The sequence below is a fragment of the Sphaeramia orbicularis genome, chromosome 5 (assembly GCF_902148855.1).
Source record: "Sphaeramia orbicularis chromosome 5, fSphaOr1.1, whole genome shotgun sequence".
NCBI lineage: Eukaryota > Metazoa > Chordata > Actinopteri > Kurtiformes > Apogonidae > Sphaeramia > Sphaeramia orbicularis.
The window spans coordinates 27,970,557-27,993,419 of record NC_043961.1 but is presented as its reverse complement, the minus strand read 5'-3'; the positions used below and the strand labels follow the sequence as shown (position 1 = coordinate 27,993,419).

At 36.6% G+C, this 22,863-nt stretch overlaps 1 protein-coding gene across 3 annotated transcripts in view; it reads left to right on the top strand.

Annotated features, from left to right (window-relative positions):
• LOC115420141 (retinoic acid receptor gamma-A-like) overlaps positions 1-20,583 on the top strand; it is a 40,652-nt gene extending 20,069 nt beyond the window's left edge. For 2 of the 3 annotated variants that reach the window (XM_030135379.1, XM_030135380.1), the window contains 7 exons: positions 11,334-11,482; positions 13,705-13,846; positions 13,950-14,113; positions 14,251-14,427; positions 14,637-14,841; positions 16,483-16,641; positions 18,532-20,583. In XM_030135379.1, coding sequence (XP_029991239.1) covers positions 11,334-11,482; positions 13,705-13,846; positions 13,950-14,113; positions 14,251-14,427; positions 14,637-14,841; positions 16,483-16,641; positions 18,532-18,851 — 1,316 coding nt within the window. In that variant the 3' untranslated portion in view covers positions 18,852-20,583. The remainder of the gene's footprint in view (positions 1-11,333; positions 11,483-13,704; positions 13,847-13,949; positions 14,114-14,250; positions 14,428-14,636; positions 14,842-16,482; positions 16,642-18,531) is intronic. The other variant, XM_030135381.1, reaches the window with a different exon arrangement.
• The last annotated feature ends 2,280 nt before the right edge of the window (positions 20,584-22,863 follow it).

The window sequence follows — 22,863 nt, the reverse complement described above, 5'->3', positions numbered from 1 at the left end:
CTTTATCACATGATCAAACTGTTACTTAACATTGCTTTAACATTAGTATTACATGTCATTCTAAGAAATTTACTCAAAGCTGCAGTTTATTTTTATGCAGTGGAAAAGTTGACTGTTGGAATGAGAGATAAGCATGATTCACTTGACATATAAGTACTCCCTGTGTCCTACATTTTCTTTTGACAGTTGCTCACATTGCACAGTTAGGTCAGTTTATTTATGCAGCACTTTAAAAAAAAAAAACAGCATATGTTAACCAAAGATAAAACACATGTGAATAACAAGAAAAGAGCATAAAAGCAAGCATACTTTCCACAAGACAAATAGAAGATCATGATAGCAATTAAAATGCTTAAGAGGAAAGGACTTCAGGAGTTAAAATACATAAGGAGGTGGGAGATCTAACTGTTCTATAATTTAAAAGCAATGACAGAGGAAGCCCGGCCGCCTTTGGATTCAACATTGCTGCGTGGGTTGGAACGTAGATACAGACAGAAAACCACTAGAAAGATAAATGAGAAAAGTACAGTCCACCTCTCAAAATAACAAGTAGATATTCTGTTATTGTCATGTGGTCTATTTCCAGACTCTTTAATTACGTTTGGCTTTTCTAGTTGTTTTTAACTCTGACGGAAACTCAAGTGTTTAGTTAGAAAACATCCCCTCTCCTGTCTCCTCCTCCATAAACTGTTTGGGATGTTCCCGCTGAGCACCTTTAGACTATTTATCTTCACTAATTATTTAGATACCAAAGCATCAGGCACTGTCAAATCCACAGTGCTCACTAATGATGATGGATGAGCCGTCAGGATGACAAACACCACAGCAGGGCCTGTTTCAACTCGCTGAGGAGCTTCGCCAGATGCCAGCCTGAAAGACAAATGTCCACAAATGTCCATTAATCATGATTCCTTTATATGGTTTCTGTTTTTAGCTGCAACTGTTGCAGGTCTAACACCAATCCGAGACACTAAATGTGTACAGGGGTTTTTTACTCTGGGGATGAAAGAATCAAAACAATGTTTGGTGAATGACCAGAGGGGGTGGGGATGGTGGTGGTGGTGGTGGTGGGGATCTCCAGCCCTTTCTGTTTCTACCCTGCTAACGTTAATGGACTGTAGCATGTGAAGAGGTGTTACTCACCTCTGGAAATCATACCTTAGAAAAGAATAGGTTGATATATTTTTTTGTTCTGCATTAGCTGTTGGGGTTTTTTTCACCCGCTCTTTTATTTGGCGATATTATGACGATATTTTTTTTTTTTTTTTTTTTTTTTTTTTTTTACGTTTTGTCTTGCTGCTGTCAAACAAAAAAACTGCAAAAATAAAAAGTTCTATAGTTAAGTTCTTGAGTCTTTGCAAAAAATGTGGAAAAACCTACCACAGTGCTTTCTTACTTTTGAAATTTTTAACTTTAGTAGCTGTTGTTGTAAATGTCGATCACTTGTAGCAAAACTTTTGTCAAAAAAATGTTCAAAGTTAATGGGAAAAGTTCAAAGACATTTTTAAGGCTCAAATAAAGTCCCATTTAAAAGTATGAAATGTAAAGATATTGACTATTTAATACTTTTCCATATTAAAAACAACAACAAAAACAACAAATGCATGCTTTTTTTTTTTTTTGCTGTAAACCTTTCTTCAGTATATTTCAAAAGTTTCCTAACAGTTTAATTGATGCGTTATTGCAGCTCTAGACAGTACATACTTCCATTTACTTTCTGCTCTAAATTCCTTGGAGCATTTTGTCTTCTGTGTGCTCCTGACACACACTTTCTCCCCTCCGAGTGTGTGTTAAGAGGAGGTGGGGGTCATCTTTTCCTGTGTTTTTTATGTGAGGCAGTTCAGCACCTCTCTGCCTTCCTTTGTTTCAACGTCAGGAGGCATTAACGGCAGTGGGGACATGCCAAAGTCTGTCTGTCCCCTCTGTCACTGCTTCTTGTGCAAGGGTGGTGTGGGGTGGGGTGGGGGGTCTCCACTGTGACATTTGGTTTTTCCTCCGCTTTTGAAGAATCCCTCTCTCTACACTTGATCTTCCCCTCCAGTAGTGTGTTTTCAATGTGTGTTTACTCTCTGCTCACACATGGCTAAGTTTACATGCCTTATGTTGTGTAACCAAGAGCTTTTAACGATTCAATGACAATTAAGGGTCAATTAAGAGATTAGGAGTTGAGTAGGACCATGACAGTCAAAAGACAGACTCAGGGAACAGTGGAGGGCTGACACTGGATTTGGGATTAAACCCCCGGTAACTCTTTGTATCACAGACTTTCAAGCCTTGAGGGGGAATGTGCTGCTCTTTATTCTGGTATAATCTTCTCTTCTTTTTAAATAGGTTCCTCAAAGCTACTTTAACAATGGTCCATCAAATCATCACATAGACGGAGAATCTCTAACTATGATACAGACAATGAGCTGCTGCTGCTGCCAGTAGCTGATATAGACAGATAATATGGGACTGATTTATGAGATAAAACACAGCAGCACTGGTTAGATGGATAGATCAGGGGTTATTTTCACCCTGTATTATACAGATTGTAACGTTTCACCATTTCAGACTACCATTCACCAAAGCAAAAAGTCATCAAAGTGGAGTTGATTTGATGTGATTTTAATGATTTATTCTGAATATGCAATGAAATTTAACATATATGTGAACAAGTGAAACATAAATAATAATACAAAAATCAACAATCAAGACAATCTTAAACAGAAGAACAGAACAATAGTTTCATTTACATGCCTGAAAAGGGGTGGGAAGAAGTGCAATTTATTTAATCCCACCCCTTCTCTATACAATATTAATAATATACATTTATCTCCCTCTTCCTTTTTACATTACTCTTTAAAACCCTTCTGTCCACACTTATGCTAAATAAGCAGATTAAGGCAAAATACATATTATCTGACACAAACAGGCTTATAACTCTGGTTTAAATTTATTTTGATTTATTTATCTACATAGAAATGTTCTGCATCAGAGATTAAATGTGCCAAATTTTACATAGTCTATTTTAATAAGATGAATTGGAAAACAAATGACAAATGTGTTAGTTAGCTGATGTTTTCAATATATATGAAGTGTTACTACACATATATATTGGTTTATGTACATTTTTAAAATAGATTTGAAAGAACTTGTAAAGTGAATGTATAGTAATGTCCAGATAATGTTTTCAAGTAGATCCGATAGCTCTGAGACAAACATTCCTTTTGAGTAAAATCCATTTTCTTCTCAGAATTTCACATTTTGAACCAAGACTGTATCTTAGAAATTACATCCAACCAGAATTTTTTACTTAATTTTTCTTTATTAGTGACTCATACATGATAAAGTTTTGCTACTTTTATTCTGCTGGCATTTTACTCGTAGAGAAGTGTCATATTTGACTTACTCATGGGTCCGATCAAGCGAAAGTGAACATCAACATGGAAAAGTAAATTCGCACATATCATTTATCAAGTGGGCTCATTTTTTAGCTAAAGATCTCTATTTTATGGAACTGTTATCCTTTTTAAAATACCACTTGTAGAGAAAAGTTACAAACGATTTTATCGATTGTACTTTTTACACCATAACCATGCCTTGAACACAATATACCTCAAATTTGACGCTAAAAATTATATCTAAAAGTTTGAACATTTTTTCAATCTGTCACATTTAAAAAGACTATCTGTAAACTGTTACTGAGAAATTAATCTTTATTTGTAATTTATCTATAACAATATGGACCACAACAAGTTGTAAATACCACTGTGTTAGTATTAAATACATTAAAAAAGCATTATGATTATATCTGGGTTGTTGTTTTAAAAAAATATATATATATATATTATGGCAGCCTGTCCACATCTTACCACATTCTCATGTCAATAAAACACAGACTTTTCAGTATTTTTCTCCAAAATGTATTTTCAGCATAGTTGAACATAACATCTAAAAGAACTGCATGTTTTGAATATTTGCGTAAAGTTTAAAACATGTATGTCCATTTCAAGTCCACATGTGACTGAGCAGTAATTTGACATTTTTCACCTAAAACTTTTATCTCCCCAAATTTTGTTATACATAATGTTAAAGTGCTTATAAATACCTGCTCAAATATGTATAATACATGCATATAAATTACTCTGCTTACATGACAGAGACTGTTGAACACGAAATGCATCCATGTGTTACCGCTTAATCTGACCCTTATGCGATAAAATAGTGGCACTGGATGGAAGGATTGATTAAGGGTTTGGTTTTTGCCCTGCAGCCGTATCTGGTTTGCATATATTTCTGTAATATTTTACTTCTTGGCATGGCTATCCATCGAATGCAAAAGCAAAAGTTGTCAAGTCTTGTTAAAACTGTTAAAACTCCACAATTTTGCACTACTTGAATAACTAGATTAAGGCCAAACACTGTACACACATAGTCTAACACAAACAGTCTTATAATACTCATCAGTATTACACATACTATTGCAAACATGTCTCTGTTCTGAATTCTGCTGGTGTTGAAAGTGGCAGAGAGGTCACAGAGTGAACAAAGGAAAAGCAGTGTTTCTATACACAAACAGTGGAAAAACTAGGTAATCGGAAATACAAGGGTTTCAGGTTACAACCAACCCTGCAAGAACAAGAATGTGCATTCAGTCGCTCTATAAAATTCTACTTTTAAGGCGAGTATAAACACAACTCATGTTCCTGTTTGAAATTCTTTTTTTTTTTTTTTTTTTTTTTTTTACAAGATTGTCAGATTGCTTCGTTGCATCATCATTTATATGAAATTACATCATGTATTTATTTTTTCATCCTGAAAACCCACAGACTCATCTTTTTGGAATGCACACAAGGCAAACAGAGAAAAGAATAACAGCAGAAATATTCCTTTTCAAACATTGTTTTACTTTCCCCAAAAAGCTTGTGCAGTGTGTTGTAACTTTGACAGGCAAGTTAGAACTTGTCTCTGATCATAGTGTTGCAGCCTCCAGACGTTTTTTCCACCACACTAAATGAACTGTGGCAGCTTCTAATTCTGTGATTTTAAGGAGAACTTAGTCACTTTGCACAAAACAAATTGAACTGACGAAGAACGACACAGAAAATCAAGGCTTTGGAAACCAAGTTCAGTAATCACAACTGGACCATCAAGCAGTGAACAGACTTTATCTCTGTGAAGTGCAGGGTTAAACTTGAAGTTCAGGTCAAAGCCACTGACAGAAGATGAAGTGGGTGAAGCCGTGTGGGATCCTAGTATTAAAATGGATGAGCACCCAGTGGAGAAGTGTGATAGAATTCTGTTGACTTTGTAATATCAAAAAAAGCAAAAATAGAATGCTGGGTTTATTGGGTGTTATAAAAAAGAAAGGGTGTATTGTATGTATGATGATGAATGGGAGGGACAAACCCAGATTTAACAACCTGTCCCGTAAACACACCCTCCCCCACACTTTTTAGACAAAGCTTGACTCTGTGGTCATGGGAAAAAAAATGACATGAATGTTGTTTTCCTGGTTTTGTTTCAAACTTTGCTCGCCATTTCATGATCACGTTATCAAGCGTAACCAAATTTGATTTGTGACTGATGTACTTTATACCCGTTGAACCCAGATTTGTGCAGCACATGTAAGCCTGCAGGATGAGATTCACAGCTGAGTTAGGGTTCACAGGTTTAAAGGATTGTCCAGGATTTCAGCTTTTTTTTTTTTTGCGAGTTTGCCTTTGTGTGCATGGTTTTGTGTGTATGTGTGAGTGTGTGTGTGTCCAGCTCCTTTTTAAGTGTTTGGTGCAGCAGTTTTTATGGAGCCATCTCCTGGACAGTAGCTGGTTTTCACAGCCTTTCCTTTAAAAGGCGCTGCCAATAACAGGAAGGGCTCCTCCTCCTACTACCAGGGCAGGAAGGCAGGAGAGGACAGAGGGGGGAAGACGGTTATTAGTGAGGGCTGAGCTGGGGGAGGGAGGGGGGACACTGGTATTGAACTTAGAACAGCTGATGAAAGGGATTGTCACTCAGATCTCCCCCATCTCTTCCCTGCTGTCATGGTAATTACTCGCTCAGCATATTTGAGCTTGTGTCTCTTCCCCACTGTTTATCAGCTCAGGAATCACAATAAATACAGTAACTTTAACCAGAACACATGCACTTTATCAGAAAATCCACCAAATATGTAAAAAAAAAAAAAAATCTGAATTTAACCTAGAAGTTGCATAAAACTTATTCTGCAAAGTCACTTTAAACAACACAATTATTTCGCTAGAGTTGCTTAAATATGGACGTTTATGCCACATTTTCCCTCTCCCCTCTCCTCACTGTGTTTGTTTCTGAGTGTTGTTGCACTCAAAGTCACTCTGAGAACTATTACACACAGTCCAGCCGACCCATGGCCCCCTGCAGCAGCCCACACACACATATTCACATGTGCATGCACATTCCACAGTGTGCTGCTGAACATTTTGTGTGAGGCAAGGAGTTATGTAAAAACTGATTTTGTCAAATTAGCCTTAGAGTATAATAGGAAATAAATATGAATCTGAATTGCCCTTTCATTTAGTTAGTTAGTTAGTGTAGTTTTACTTTGAGCACATAGAATCATCAGATAGCAAAGAATCATGTAACATGGTCAAACTAAATTTTTCTGTGTTCGAAAAGGAGTGGGAAGAAGTGTAACTTATAGACTCCCACCCCTTTTTGCAAACTAATAATTCAATTAAATTTGCTTCCTTTGTTTTGTTAACACACTTTTTTTCTGTATATTTTTACAGTAACACAAAACATCCATACAAACCATTCACATACACTTTTCTGGTCACCTCACACACAATCAGATTTGCATAATCAACTGTTTTTAATATAAACTATAGTATTTATATGCACTTTAAATATTTACTACAAATACAATGTTCTATAAATGTGTGAATACTTTAGAAAGTTTGGTGGTTTGGTAAAGATTCTAAATAAAAGCTAAAGGAAATGTTTGTGATGATGCCACAGTTTGGACACTATGCTTTTCTTTTTCTTCCAGTCCTCTCCTTTATGGCTTTGTGGAGCCTCCAGGCCAAAGTCGAGTTCAATGAGATGTGTGATGTTGGCAGACCGAGTAAGGCTGCAGGCTTTATAGACCATATGTCACACTGTGTCATCCACGCAGCCACTCAGAGCGACATGAAGGAACACCTTCAATATCAGTGTGAAACAAACCACACACTCCTTGTATGTGTACTCATGTATAGTATAAGTACATTCAAGCTGTGACCTCGAGGACACACTGTGTTTATGTTAATGCAGCATCAGTGATGGTGAAACATCAGCCTTATCACTCACATGGATCAGAGATGTAGGTCATTATACTGCAAAAATCTAAATCTTACCAAGTGTATTTCTCTCATTTCTAGTCAAAATATCTCATCACACTTAAAATATGACATAATCACCTAAAGAGTAACTGGTAAGTGAGAAAATAGAAATTATTTTTAGACAATAGATCTTGAAAATCTTATTCCAAGATATCAAGATAATTTTCAGTTGTTCCATTGGCAGATTTTTTTTTTTTGTTGTTGCTTGAATTAAGCAAAAAAAATCTTGAATTAAGCAGCAAAAAAAAAATCTGCCAATGGAACAACTGAAAATTATCTTGATATAATTTCTTGGAATAAGATTTTCAAGATCTATTGTATAAAAATAAGTTCTTATATCTCAGTGAAAAGTTACTCTTTAAGGTGATTATGTCTTATTTTAAGTGTGATGAGATATTTTGACTAGAAATGAGAAAAATACACTTGGTAAGATTTAGATTTTTGCAGTGCAGTGTCAGGTCTTGTGGTCAGTGTAAATGCAGATGTCAGGTCTGAAACCTGAATGCTGAGCTTTTAGACTGTGAGTCTTCAGCGCTGATAAGGAGGGTGTATACTTTCGGGGGGGGGGGGGTGGTGTTGTCTAAACAAGAATGTGTTGATCTGATAACTGACGCTGAGTAAACACGAGATTAGGTGATTGGAAAAAAGATTTTTAGATAAAGTAGAATACTAAGAAATACTGTTGATTGTTACCACAGCCAGCAGGTTCTAACAAGTGTAGGTCTGTGATGATTTTTTATTATAACTGCATTAAAATGGTCAGACTTCCTCTGTGGGCTGTTCTTACTGGAGTGGGATGAGTTTGATTTGTAGTTTTAACTGAATGTGAGGAGGGGTATCAAGCGAGCCTCTGAGGCTGATTCACAGGAGTCGTATTGTCTCCTCTGAGTCCGGCTGAGGTGTGCCGATTGATGTTGTGACATGCTGAGGGGTGAGTTGTAGGTTAAGAAGAGAGAGGTATTTTTTTCAAACCAAGACTCAGAGGCTGAGCTCAGTTCAGGGTGATGACAGCTGCTGACAGTTTTTGGCTGCTCTCCTTCTTTCTCCAAGCCAGGTAGAGTCACCTTCACCCCTCCCTCCCTCCCTCCCTCTCTGGCTGCCAGTGTCTCTCACTCTCCGTCCCTCCACCCTCAGACAGCCTCAGTCACCTCCTCCCTCCTGGCGCCAGATGTAACTCCTCTGTTTCTGTGGGACATATTTTGCCATTCGTTCTCTTTGGGCCACTTTTACATTGTCAGTGTTACTATATAAACAGAAAACACTGATCACGTTACAACGCCACTCATTTAGCTCCGCCCCTTTGCTTCCACTTCCCACACCTGGGCTCCGGCGCCCAAAACCTTCATCAGGGGTGTCATACTCATTTTAGTTCAGGGGCCACATGCAGCCTAATGTGATCTCAAGTGGGTCAGACCAGTAAAATAATAGAATAAACCTATAAATAATCAAAACTCCAAGCCTTTCTCTTAGTTTTAGTGTGAAAAAAGTTCATTTACATACTGGAAATGCTGGAAATACTGTTGGAAAATTTTAGTTTATTCTAAAAAACAAACAAAAAACTAAATAAACTGTAGAGAAGTAGAATATGTAGCTAATTACTGAAATATTTGTTCAATTATAGTCTTACCAATAAATAATCTAAAAGATTATAGTTGCCTTATTTGCTTTTTACAGCTGCATCAATCTAATAAAAAATTACTGATTTACCTTTTTCAGCAAAACATATTACTTGGAAAATAAATCTTGAATAATTATTAGTAATTGATATTTTTTAGAATTATATTTTCATTGCAATCATTCCTTCTTTCCCTCTCTTCCTATGTTCTTTAATTTTTTTGTAGTACTTCACCTCTTTACTTCTATTTTTTTAATTGCACTTCTATAAAATGCATGAATAAACTCATTTGCAATAACAATAATTATAATAATAATAAAAGGTAATCCATTTTGTTATTATTATAATTTTATTCTGCTTTCTTGCTTTCACAAAAGTGATATATATCATTGTTGTGAAAAGTACCATTTGTAGAGAAAACCTCCTTAATAAGTTTAGAGAACATCAGTGTTTGACATAAAGAAAAATCACGAGAACTGCTGGTTGCGTTGATGTTATTTTGACAAAATGGATTGTTGAGTCGTCACAGCTGATGTATTGTTCGAGTTAGTGCTTTAAGGTCTTCAAAATCTATATTTTCTATGAGCGAGTTAGAAACGACATTAATATTGTTAAAAGTCACTCTGGGACTTTAAAACAGCAACAGAAATACTCAAATTTATGCACATGTGTCATCAAATAATGAATGGGCGGTGCGGTGTGCAGTGATCCCAGTTGGTGCGTTTAGAATTACTCTCACTCACTGAAACTGTCTCTCTAGTGATTATTATTATTAATGCTTACATATGACTGTGTCAGAGTCTGTTAGTACAAAATATTATGTTAAAACAAAGGTATTTCTTTAACAAAAACATGTTGGAGACAATAGTGACTAGTAGTAGAAGCTGTCTTTGCAGAGAGGAAGAAGTCGGTCATGTTAAACTGAGTGTTGTGGCTCAGATATGTTTTTATCCATTGGAACAGAAGTGGTGGTCCTGTAGTTAGTAATGGCCTTCTTCAGTCAAGGTCAAAGTTAAATGGTCAGGATTGTATTTAACCTCTCAGGCCACTGGGAAGTTTCTGTCCTCAAACTCACCTCCTTCTTCTCCTTTCTTTTTCTTTTCATTTTTCCCTCTGTGTTTTTATTAGATTATTCCTTTGTGCCTTTGCCTCTCTGTTTTTTTGAAACCTTACCACTCTTGTTAATGACAAGCCGTGGGTTCAGGTTGGGGTTGCTGTGGTGGGGTGGGGGCCACATTTGGTTCAGTCCTGTGCTATCCATTGAAGGTGACAGGAGGGGCTGTGACTTTGGGTTTTTGACCCCGGATTCTTTATTTTTACTAGGAAGGGATCCAAGGATGGAGCTGTTGATGTGAATAGCTGCCCAAGGTGACTGGATCCCAATAAAGAGGCCGTCAGCCTGGCCGGGGGCCTCCTTCCCATCCCAGACACAACCTTTATAGGGCCGCTTATGAGCCTGGGCAACTATTAAACCCTGTCCAGCCTGCACTGAGGAATTTAGGGCCAGGAAACAAGGGAGTGGGGGTGGGAATGGGCAGAGAGAGGTGAAGTTGGGGTGACTGAAGGTGAAAGTTGAAAGGCATGTTCAAAGTAATCTGGTTGTTCTTTCTTCATCACCTTTAAATGCATACCAGGCACATTACAGTTCTACTCTCACTGCGTGGATTTTGATGTATGTAAACCAGTCTTAATCGGCAGGACATTCTTGTGGTTGCGCCTGTTTTTTATAGTGTTTGCTCTGAAAGTTTTCATTAGCAGCAGTTGAATGACTTTTGCCTGTGGACAGCAAATGGTGTTATACAGTGTGCCATTTTTGTAGCGAGGACGAACAGAGGGAGACAGCCCAGTCTCATAAACATCCCGCCTCTGTTTGTTCACATGGGGCTTGAGGTATATAGGCAGGTCTGGTTGGACAGGCTTTCAAATAAAAATGTGAGCCTGCGAGCGTGCATACAAACACACACACACACACACACACACACACACACACACACACACACACACACACACACACATACAAATTCAAGTGTCAGTCAAAAAGTCAACAGAGGTATGCTGCTCCCCCACTCACAAGTAAATGGAGAAGCCAATCAAATCTCCACTGCCAATCAGCATTTTATCAGCAGGGCCATCTGGCCATCAGCTAATTGTGTCTCTTTTAAGTCCCTGTCAATCAGCAGTGTCACCCCTCCCTTTTCTCTTAAAAATGTCTGCCTTTGAGCTTGCCTTCTGGCTCCAAAGGGTGGCCTGCATGGGGTTGGGTGTTGTTTGTTGACCAGTCTCTCCTAATCAGTTGCTGTTTTCCCTTTCACTGTAGACTTGAAAAACTTACAAACACACTTTGTCTTTCCTTTTTTTTTTTTTTTTTTTTTTTCCTGCAGCGGTGGAAACTCAGAGCACCAGTTCAGAGGAGATGGTACCCAGCTCTCCATCACCTCCTCCTCCTCCTCGTGTCTACAAGCCATGTTTTGTGTGCCAGGACAAGTCGTCTGGTTATCACTATGGAGTGAGCTCCTGTGAGGGCTGCAAGGTAAAAATGAAACCACAGAAGGATGTTTGAAGTCAACAGCTGATGTTCACTGAGGAGAAGCAAGAGAGTGAAACTAGAGGCTCAGAGATGACACTGCAGTCTGCTGTTGTTAAGCTGCCCCCTAGTGTTTTCTAACTGGTACTGCCTGCTGATCGGTAGCGGAGTAGGTGACCATTATAGGGCTGATGTGTGTAGGTAAAGCCAAGGTGTGCATTTAATGTAAAAGCAATATGTCAACAGATGCATTGTTTAACTTTAGCATACCTGAGTCATGGAACAAAATGCATAACCATCTAAAATGAATACACTTGTACCTTTAGACATTTTAAAATATTGATCTTAAATATCACTTTCTGTAGCCTACTTGCAATCTACTATGATATTGTATTTAATATTTGATTTATTATAATTGATATAACCATATTTTACGTTGTTTTAGTTTGTATTATCATTTCTTTGTGGTAATTAGACGTAACCCCAAGAAATTCTCAAGTATAAATACAAGCTGATTGATTGTTAGATATCATACAAGTTAACGCAGGGGTGTCAAACATATGACCCGCAGGCGAAAACTGGCCTGGTAATAGTGACAGTCCGGCCCATGGGGTGAATTTTCTAAGTGCAAAAAGAACATGTTCTGGTATCCTATCTGATTTGCCCACTTTTGATTTATTTTTTTAAAAATACATGTGTCTGGCTCAGTAAATGTATAATTATGTCTAGAAAATTATTTTGGACCATGTTCAGTGATGCATGACAGTAACTTCAAGCATGTCCAAAATGGATCCCTTTTAGCCTGATAATGTCTGTAATACTAAGAATGGAACTCTTTTGTATTACTAGCGACATGGTTTACTCAACGGGAAAGGAGTTCCATTAAAGCAACAAATACTTATGATCATAATAAAAAACATTTGTAAATAAGACATGTTTGGGTGATCAGTTGGGATGTCCTATTCACTTTTGTATGTAATGTATAATTTTTAAACCTTCTTAGTTTGCCTTAAAATTGAACATCTTACCCTCCTCATAGATTCTAAAGCTTGATATATTTTATGTATAAATATAGTGTGTTTAACATATTTCAAGCAATAGAATCTACAAGGTGGGCAAGAATGTTATTTTAGATTTTAAAAGTCAAACCTAATGTTTATGCTGTATTTTCCAACATGATATTCAAATGAGTTCAGGTCAAAGGTCATGTTTGGTCATTATATGGAGCTGGGTACATATTAAAGGCACTATTTAAGTATTATATACATGAATGATATATAAGTTGACAAAACTGCATAAGAGCTTTGATGTGATTTTTAGAAAATATTGCTGGTGCAAGGTGATGGTAAATGGGGGTGAGTTCAGCTGGAGGTTTAGATAGTTATATATGGCATCATAAGATGTGTCCTTCTTGGAATAAAAAAATTAAACTATTTCTGAGTAAGTCTATGAAAGTGGGCCCGGTAGGTGCAGAAAGGAGACAAACCCTTCGACCAAAGAAGTTAATGATCAAAGGTGTCGAACTCGTTGTTGGTCATTATTTTACTTAATTAGGATTAAGTAAAATAATACCAGAATAACCTATAAATAATGGCAGATCCAAATTCTAAGATTTTTACAATATTGTTCCTGTTACTAAATGTTTTGTGCTTTTGTAAATCTGTATTGCAGATGTAAATTTCACTTATTTTTCTTAAGAAATCTGAGGTTGTTCAAGTTATTCACATTTTATGGGAAAGGATAGTTTGAAAATTTAACCATTTTCATAATTTAATTTTACTTTTTGCACTAAAACAAAGAGAAAAATTGGAATTGTCATCATTTATCGGTTATTATGCTATTATTTGAGATCAAATTTCCTGTATGTGACCTTTCAACTAAAATGAGTTTGACATCCTTAAATTAAAGTGAAAGGCATCATTCTCTGTAAAGTTGTTCTCATTTACACAAGTCAAATCAGAGTGTTAATAAAGTGTAAAAGGCAAACTTAGTCCTTGAGCACTTTAATGTCACCAGACCAGACAAAAGCAAGACTTGAAGTTATCAAACTCTTTAAATGTGAATAGCAGTGGAGGCATGAATAGTGATGTTAATGTTATTCATTCATGTGCCATGTGAGCATGTGCCAACTACTAAAGTTGATGGAAAATGTTTCTCCTTTTTATTGTTTTTTTTTTTTTTTTAGACCTGTTTCCTGTGAACATGACGTTTTGTCTTATCTCTTTCAGGGTTTTTTCCGCCGAAGTATCCAAAAGAACATGGTGTACACATGCCACAGAGACAAAAACTGCCAGATCAACAAAGTGACCCGCAACCGCTGCCAGTACTGTCGACTGCAGAAGTGCTTTGAGGTCGGCATGTCTAAAGAAGGTGCGTTACTCAGGAATATATTAACACTGTTCATCTGAAAGGTAAGTGTTTTTTTTTTTTTAAAGTGACAGAACGTAAAGTGTGTCCTTGTGTTTTCTTCTAGCGGTGCGTAATGACAGGAACAAAAAGAAGAAGGATGTGAAGGAGGAGGTGGTGCTGCCGGAGAACTATGAGCTGAGTGGAGAACTGGAGGAGCTGGTGAACAAAGTCAGCAAAGCTCACCAGGAGACCTTTCCGTCTTTGTGCCAACTTGGAAAATACACCACAGTGAGACTTCTAAATAAAATTATACTTAGCCTTTAACACTCACACTCCACTCAAGCATTAGCTCACTGCTTTGCCAGAAGGACAAACACAGTATGGACTCCACACAGACAAAAAATGTCCCTCTTTCTCTCTCCCAGAATTCAAGTGCTGACCACAGAGTACAGCTGGACTTGGGCCTGTGGGATAAGTTCAGTGAACTCTCCACTAAGTGCATTATAAAGATTGTGGAGTTTGCCAAGCGGCTACCAGGCTTCACTTCTCTCACCATCGCTGACCAGATCACCCTCCTCAAATCTGCATGTCTGGACATCCTGGTACCAACCACATGCTTCTACTACTCCTCTTTAACCTTCTCTTTTTCCACCTCCCTAATGCTTTCTCATTGGTCTCGCGCTTAACTTGTCAACTCCTGAAACATTAATGTGTGACTGAAGAGCTGCCATGAAACTCTTCTGGACTGAATCTCATTCTTTTGTCATTCTATTAATAGTGCTTTTTTTGTCTTTTTGTTCTCTTTTCGTAGATGCTGAGGATATGCACACGTTACACTCCAGAACAAGACACAATGACCTTCTCAGATGGTCTGACCCTCAACAGGACTCAGATGCATAATGCTGGATTCGGTCCGCTCACAGACCTGGTGTTTGCCTTCGCTGGTCAGCTGCTGCCTTTGGAGATGGACGACACAGAGACGGGGCTGCTCAGCGCCATCTGCCTCATCTGCGGAGGTAAATACCAACCGCTTTATTTTTATCTCTACATCAGGGTTGTCAAACATATGGCCTGTGGACCAAAACCGGCCCACCAAGGGTTCTAATCTGACACGTGGGATGAATTTGCAAAGTGGAAAAATTACACTGAAGATATTAACAGTCAATAGTGTCAAACTAATTTTAGCTCCAAGTTCCAAAGTCCAAAATTTTAATAATATTATGCCTGTTATTAAATGTTTTTTGCCTTTGTAGATCCGCTGTGATCTGTAATGCACATGGATAAATGATAAGTTGAGACTATATATTGTTAAAATTGCACATATTTTTCAACTTATTCACATTTGTTTGTGAAGGATAGTTTGTAAATATAAACATTTTCATAATTTAACCCTTTCATGCATGAATTATGAGAACCTTATAGCTGAGGGGTTTTTTGGGGGGGTTTTTGAGTGTTTTTATTCTTCCTTAGGCATGAAAAACCCAATGAGATTGAGGTTTTTTTTTTTCATAGATTTACAAAAATGTCCACTCAGCTACACCATGAATTTTATTCTTGAAGCAAACAAACATAAAACCCAATATGATAAAGTGGTATGAAAACAGTGAAATGAAACCATGTTTAATGCAGCTAATCTGATGTTTTCTCACATTTTAACATATTCTAATACTAGTTATTACTCACTTCATGGAGATAATATGCAAAAAATAACAATTAACAATTGATTTCCGCTCAAGAACCAATCAACAACAGCAAAGTTACAGTAATGGTATGAATTGCAGTTTATGAGATGATGCATAAGCGTCCACTGTGGAACTATATGGAACTAAAACAACTAAACCCATGAATATACAAGAGTACAGCAGTAGAATAGCTGTCCACTGTAGTGACCACTATGCATGGAAGGGTTAATTTTACTTTTTTCACTTAAGCAAATATAAAATTTGGAGTTCTCTATCTATAGTTCAATATACCATTATTTGCATTCAAATTGGGCTTAATGTGGCCCCTGAACTACAATGAGTTCGACATCCCTGAGTCTATTTGTTTGTTTATTTCAAATTTGCATTAAAACCAAACAACAAAAGGATTGTATAAAAGAAAGTCCAACTTTCGAAAAGGAACAGGATGAAGTTTAATTTATAATCTCCCGCACCCTCACCCCATCCTTCAACCTACCCTAAATTCCTATGACAGATCCCATAAGTAACTCAAAAATCCTACACATATCAGACTAAATTCTGACTATGCACAAAACACAAAATTGCTATACATATCAAGGATAGACTGTCCATTTTGTCAAAGTGTACTCAAGTCAAATCAGGGCATTAATGAAGCATAAAAGGCATATGTTGTCCTTGAGCAATTTAATGTCATCAGACTTGACTTAAAGTTATTAAACTGTTTAAATGTAAACAGTAGCAGAGACATGACTGGTGATATTAACGTTATTCATTTATGTGCGAACTATTAAAATTGTTGGAAAATGATTCTTCAATTTTTTTTTTCTTAGTTCTCATTATTTATAGGCTGTTAAGCTCTTATTTTTTCCTGGTCTGATCCACTTGAGACCATATTGTGTTGTATGTGGCCCCTGAGCTCAAATGAGTTTGACACTGTTTTACAAAAAGCTTCTCTGTGTCATTTCTTCTTCTCAGACCGTATGGACCTGGAGGAACCTCAGAAAGTTGACAAGCTTCAGGAGCCACTGCTCGAGGCTCTGAAGATATACACTCGCCGCAGACGCCCCAACAAGCCTCACATGTTTCCTCGCATGCTGATGAAAGTCACAGATCTCCGAGGAATCAGCACCAAAGGTCAGCCACGTTTCTCCGTGTCTAAATCACATTTTGGGAGTTTGCGAGGAAGTCTAGGTCCTGGTCTTGGCCAATGAGTTATGACAACTTTCAAGAGCTGATAGGTTATCTTATGTACTCGTTATTTGATTAGATAGTCCCTAAAGTTTCCCAATTTTTGTATTATTGCTTTAGGCACAGTTCCTGAATAGTCTGAATACTTTTGGCTTCTTTGCTAATCAAAAACACAAGAATTTTGCAGAAAACATGTTTGTATATTTTAGACTGAGGAAATAAAATGGTTTGTTATTGACATTTATATTAATATAATGGTATTCTGATACTCCATATGATACAAAGATGAGATGCCTGATATTTATAAGACAAAAAGGAGACAAACAAGGACATAATAATGTAATAATACTGTATCTCAAAAATCAGTTAGGAGGTCTGCGAATGAAAACATGTTTTTTTTTTTTGCTGTAAACTAAATTATATGACCCTACTGCAGTAAAATGCATCAGTGTCGGTTTTAGTATTCATAAAAATATGTATTTTCTGTATTATCTATACAAGCAGAAGTTTGTCAGTTTTCTTTTCTTGCCATTTAGGAAATAATTTTTGTGCTATTATTTTTGAAATTACTCAAAAAGTCTCAAAAGTCCAACATGTGCCTAGTTTTCCATTATCAGGAAGGTTGGGTTCAAAACTGTTTGGGTTTACAGGAGTGATGTAGTAATGTAGGTTCTAACCTCAATTTCCTGAGGGCTCTGCCCAAAGGATCAATAAGGTTCTATTGAATGTAATGTAATCTAATGTAATCTAATCTAATCTAATTTAAGATAGTGTATGGGGAGACTTTAGTAATAGTAAACAGTGCAAATGTATTTAAAAGAAAATACCTTTAAGCCACATCTGGGTGATTCTCTTTTTGTGGCAACATCTTGGCTTCATAACTTTTGAAAAAAAATTACTTATGTTTTATATTTTTAATATTTTGTTTCAACACTGACATGTTTAACTATAAGAAATGCATAGTGGTCCAGCTCAGAGATGGATAAAATAGTAATTACAGGTAGTTCTGCAACATTGTCTCTAAATGTGTTCCACCCTGTTAGGGACATTTACATATAGACCACAAATAGTTAAACATGTAAATATTGATCAATAACGACTTTTTCTTAGAAAGAGTATGTCCCTTTTGTTAACAGAATATGTTACAGGTCATTTAATTACAAATAGTATATGTCTGTTTAGTACAAACAATGATTATTTTTTACCTATTTTTAATGACTGCATGGGAAATATTGGCAGTTTTAAAAACATATACATATACGAGGGCTGTTCAATAAGCTCATGGCCTCACCCAGAAATACTGGTTGTTATAATACAGGATGTTACATTCTTTCGTGATGGGATAGTGATGCTTGAACATCGATGGACCAAGTGCATTGCTGTAAATGGAGATTATGTTGAAAAATGAAATATAAATTATCAGTCTGTGTTGTTCTGTTCTGGGTGAGGCCATGAACTTATTGAATGGCCCTCGTATGTGCATTCAATGTTCCTGACTTTCTAATATGGCACAAAAATTTCCGCAAAACTTTATGATTCTGTTAAATTATTTAATAAAAACCTTTTTCCTAACAGGGTGGAATGGAACATAACAGGGTTGAACAGACTATAACAGGGTGGAAAATGAAATGTTGCCGCAAAAAGAGAATCACCCATCTAATTTAAAATACATTATTATATTAGGCTGAAAATATGATCCGCATCTTTGACAACTATGATATAGGAGAATCATTTCCAGTAGTATGAGATCTGTAAGACAAAAACACCATATGCAGTAAGTGCAGTCCATTTAGCCTCAAAATCGCTAATATCTTGGATGTGTGCTTCTGTTTGTAGGTGCAGAAAGAGCCATCACACTGAAGACTGAGATCCCAGGCCCGATGCCGCCTCTGATCAGGGAGATGTTGGAAAACCCAGAGGCCTTCGAGGACAGCAGTGACTCAGGAGACAGCGGCGCCACTGCTCCCCCGGCCATTCAAGCCATCAAACAAGAGGAGAAGTCCACATATGAGTCGGCCGTCGAAGAAGAGGAGGAGGAGGAAGAGGACGACTACTGGGACGAGGAAAAAGAGAAAGGGGCAAACAGTGACGGGGAGCCCTGGGGGGAGCCCTCGACAGTTGCACAAAAAAAAGGTGCGACTGGGAAAACACAGTGAGGGAGACTCCATGACGCTGCCTCCTCCTCCTCCTCCAGACCGGCAATATCACCTCCCAGAAACCTCACACAATGGCTCTTACACAACATCATGTTGCATTCAACATGTAGTGACATTTTTCTGTATATATGAACTTTAAGACATAAAGTGTTAAGTTCATTACAAGACACGTGAATGGGAGAAGCAAAAGCACTAAATACCAGTAGGTCAAGGAGAGCGCCATGAAAAATCACTGTGCCAAAATGAAACTGTCTAAATGATATTTCAAGGGTTTCGTCCACACAAAGAGGAACAAAATGTGTCGGACAGAAGAAATGCACTCCTCTACTATCCATAAGGGCTATGCTTTGTATAAAATTGATGGTAAAAAAATACATTGCAACGACAAAACTCTACATGTTGCCCAATCTGTCTTTCTCAGAATTCCTTTTGTTACTATTCAGAGATATGCTACTTATTTTTTTATTGTATGTTTTCTAAGCATGTACATGTTTCTGTTCTGTCATTTTGTGCCTGTTTGAGGGACTTAGCATTGGAATTTTTTTTTTGAATATTATTCTCAGTCCTGCCCGCACTTGACTGGACAGATGTGCTCTTATTCTTTTCTTTCATTTCATGTATTTCTGTTTTATTGGACAGACTGAAGAAAAATAGGGCAGAAAGATCAGGCTGAGATGTAACGGGCCATGAGCAGGACTCAAACTCACAACAGCTTTAGAAATTCTGAAAACCTCTGTCTGGACATATTAGAAAAATTGCAATTAGAACTCGGTACTGGTGATCCAAAGAGACACAAAGCACATGCAGCAACATGTTTCCATCGATCCACACACAGTAACATGCTTACAATAATCTTGAAATAATCTGCAGGGTAGATTTAATGTCATGACACAATCTCAGGTTGATTCTATCAGGGCCACATCACACCAGTCAATACAGACATTTATTTGAACTCAAGCTCTGACATAAATATTCCATCTTTTTATATGTTAAAGCCTTTCAGCAGAAATTGTCATGACATCACAGACCCAAGCAATTTATTTAACAGAAAACCTCAGGTGTGTATGTGTGTTTGTTTTTGTGTGTGTCTATCAGACGGAGAGCGCAGTCATTCCCAATCTGGACGAGTGTGATTTTTCTGCCACAATGCACAGTGGGAATTCATGCAAAAATAATAATAATAAGTGTATTAAAGCAGCAAAAATGGTTTTAAAAGAACAATGCGGTGCCATTACAAGCTTAGCAAGAATTAAATGATCAAATATACAGAACGAAATGTCAGATCTGAGGCTGCAGCCGTCCAACGTCACTGAAAGATCAGATGATTTTCCATCAAGTGATCTGTCACAGACTGATAATGTGTGTCTATGTGTGTTGTATCAGTTTTGTAAAATAAATGCATATAATTTCTTTTTCATCAAAGCTATACAACCTTTTTAAAGTGTGTATAGTCGTCATTATTTGAAGATACATAAGACAATGTAAGACTTATTGAGCTCCACATCAGCACATTATCGTTCATGACATGAGAACGGTGCAGCAACACAGGTGTGAATTCATGGAAGCTACAACATGATGTGAAAAAATAGGATATTTGATGCGTGTCACTCAATGATTGAAGTAGATAAAAGAAAGAATGGAGAAGTAAATATATGTGGGGCAGGAAAGCAGATCTGTTGGAAACATTTCTGCAAATACACCAGCATTTTTGAAGGAATGGCACTATGTACAACTAAGAGAGTGTTTAGCAGCCATAAAGGGCACAGAAATCGATCTAAGTGTTAAATAAACAACACTAATGCCACCTGGATGTTTCTTAAACTGGCTAAAGGTTTCTGTTGTTGACTGAAAATCACAACCACATGAGTTGACTGAGGTAAAAAAGAGAAAAATGATCATTTAATTTGTTTCCATCACTTGTACTGACATACATTTATTTCCTTGATACTTATGCCCACACATATCACTTATAGTGTCAGGCAATTCTATAAACAATATTATTAATATTTATAGATGTCTCCACATTATGTAGCCATGATGTTTTATTCATTTTTTTTTTTTTTTTACTTTTTCTTCCCTTTGAGCTGGTGCAATAACAAGCCATCTAACTGTAAAATATAAGAAAAACAAAAAAGACCAAAGACAGATGCTGTTATCACATTTGGACAAGAACAAATCTACATTAACTTAATTTTTTTTTTTTTTTTTATCAGGGTCACTAAAATCTATCTTTGAGTGATGACGGAGGACAGTTGAAGCTGTTGTCTATTTTTTCATGTGAAGTCTCTATGTTTTCTCTGCAAACATCTTCATGTTCAGGGATTCACACACCTCATGAGATCTATTTCTATCAGACTTGCACCAAAATGGCCCTGACACACAAAAAAACACAATGTCTGGATAGATCTCTTCTTGTTTTCATGTTTTTATAAAAACTTAAGACATTTTTTTTGCTTACTTGTTGCTACCAATTTGCTTACATGTTATTTGTTGTCTTTTGTGTATTTTGATAAAGGTGCATTTTGTTCTCTGATGTTCTGTGTGATGTTTTTTTTTTTTTTCAAATACGAGGAAAAAAGAAAGCAACGATCTGACATTTCTGTATTTGTTTTTTTTGTTTTTTTTTTAAATAATTTTATTTTTTCATTTGGAAAGATACTTTACAAAAGACAACTAAGCACATTTGTACATCATGTCTGAAAAATCAACAGTGGTAAAGCATGAAATTTAACATACACATGTTCCATATAAGTTGTCTGTTTAGATAAAAACTAAACAAAAACAACTGTTCTTAAAGTAAATCTTCCCTTTTTTTGTTATATTTTGTTAAACATATCTTAGAACAAAAAGATGTCACATTTGTCCCCTTATTTTCATTATTCTTATTCCAAAATCCACACAAGTTTCAGCTCCAGTACATTTAGTCAATCCAATTATAACTTGTCATTTCCACTTAAGTTAAATCTGGCCACAATGGAGTGATATATTCAATCCATTTTGACCACATTTCCATTAATGTATCCTGTTTTACTTTTAATGAAAAGGACAGTTTCTCAATGTATTTGGTGTGTTTTATCTCCAGATTCATATTGACATGATACTTTACATGATGTAAATGTAAAATGGATGTAAATTCTGGGGAAAAATAGGAACATCGTATATGACAGGGTTAAACTTATAAATATGTGATAAAATGATATTTTAAAAAAAACTAATGCTGAAAATATCATGTGTGGACCTTAATCGAATGTAATAACAAAATATTTTACCCAGGATGCATCTCTCAAATGCTCAAATGCTCCTTTTGTGACTCAGCGTGTGTTTTATGAGAATCACAGCTACAAGTTTATTTTCAGTGTAATCTGATTTATATGTAGTGCCTGAACAAATGCATGCTAATCTCTGCCTGCACAATAACAAATGACAATAAATCACCATCCGTACCATACCATCACCATTTATTTATGTTCCATTACAGAGCACATCTCCTCCAGCAGCAGCAATAATCAAATAAAAATCAAGTCATAAAGAAAAATATCACAGACAAAGTTCATCCAACTTGACTCTGCTCACTAAGCGGCAACAGAACATTTCACACTTGTCTGTAACACACACCCACACATTTGACACAGTTGCAGGATTCACACATTCATGCAGAAGTTATGGGCAGATATACCAACAAACCAAGATTCATTTCACAGTTTTGTCAAATCAGCAGCAAGATTTAGTCAGGTATAAAGCTAAAAAATCTGGGAGTCAAACATTGGGTCTAAAATAAACTATCTTTCTTGAGATCTAAAAATCCTAAAAAAAAAAAAAAAAAAAAAAATACATTAAAATACAGATGTACAAACCACAGGACAAGCCTGAACTTGTCAAACTTACAAGTTTTGTTTTCTTTGAATACACTTAAATGTCCTTTATTAACCCATAAAGACCCAAACAATCACCACTGACCAAAACCATGTACTGACCCAAAATGTTTAATACCTGTTGATCCAATAATCCTATC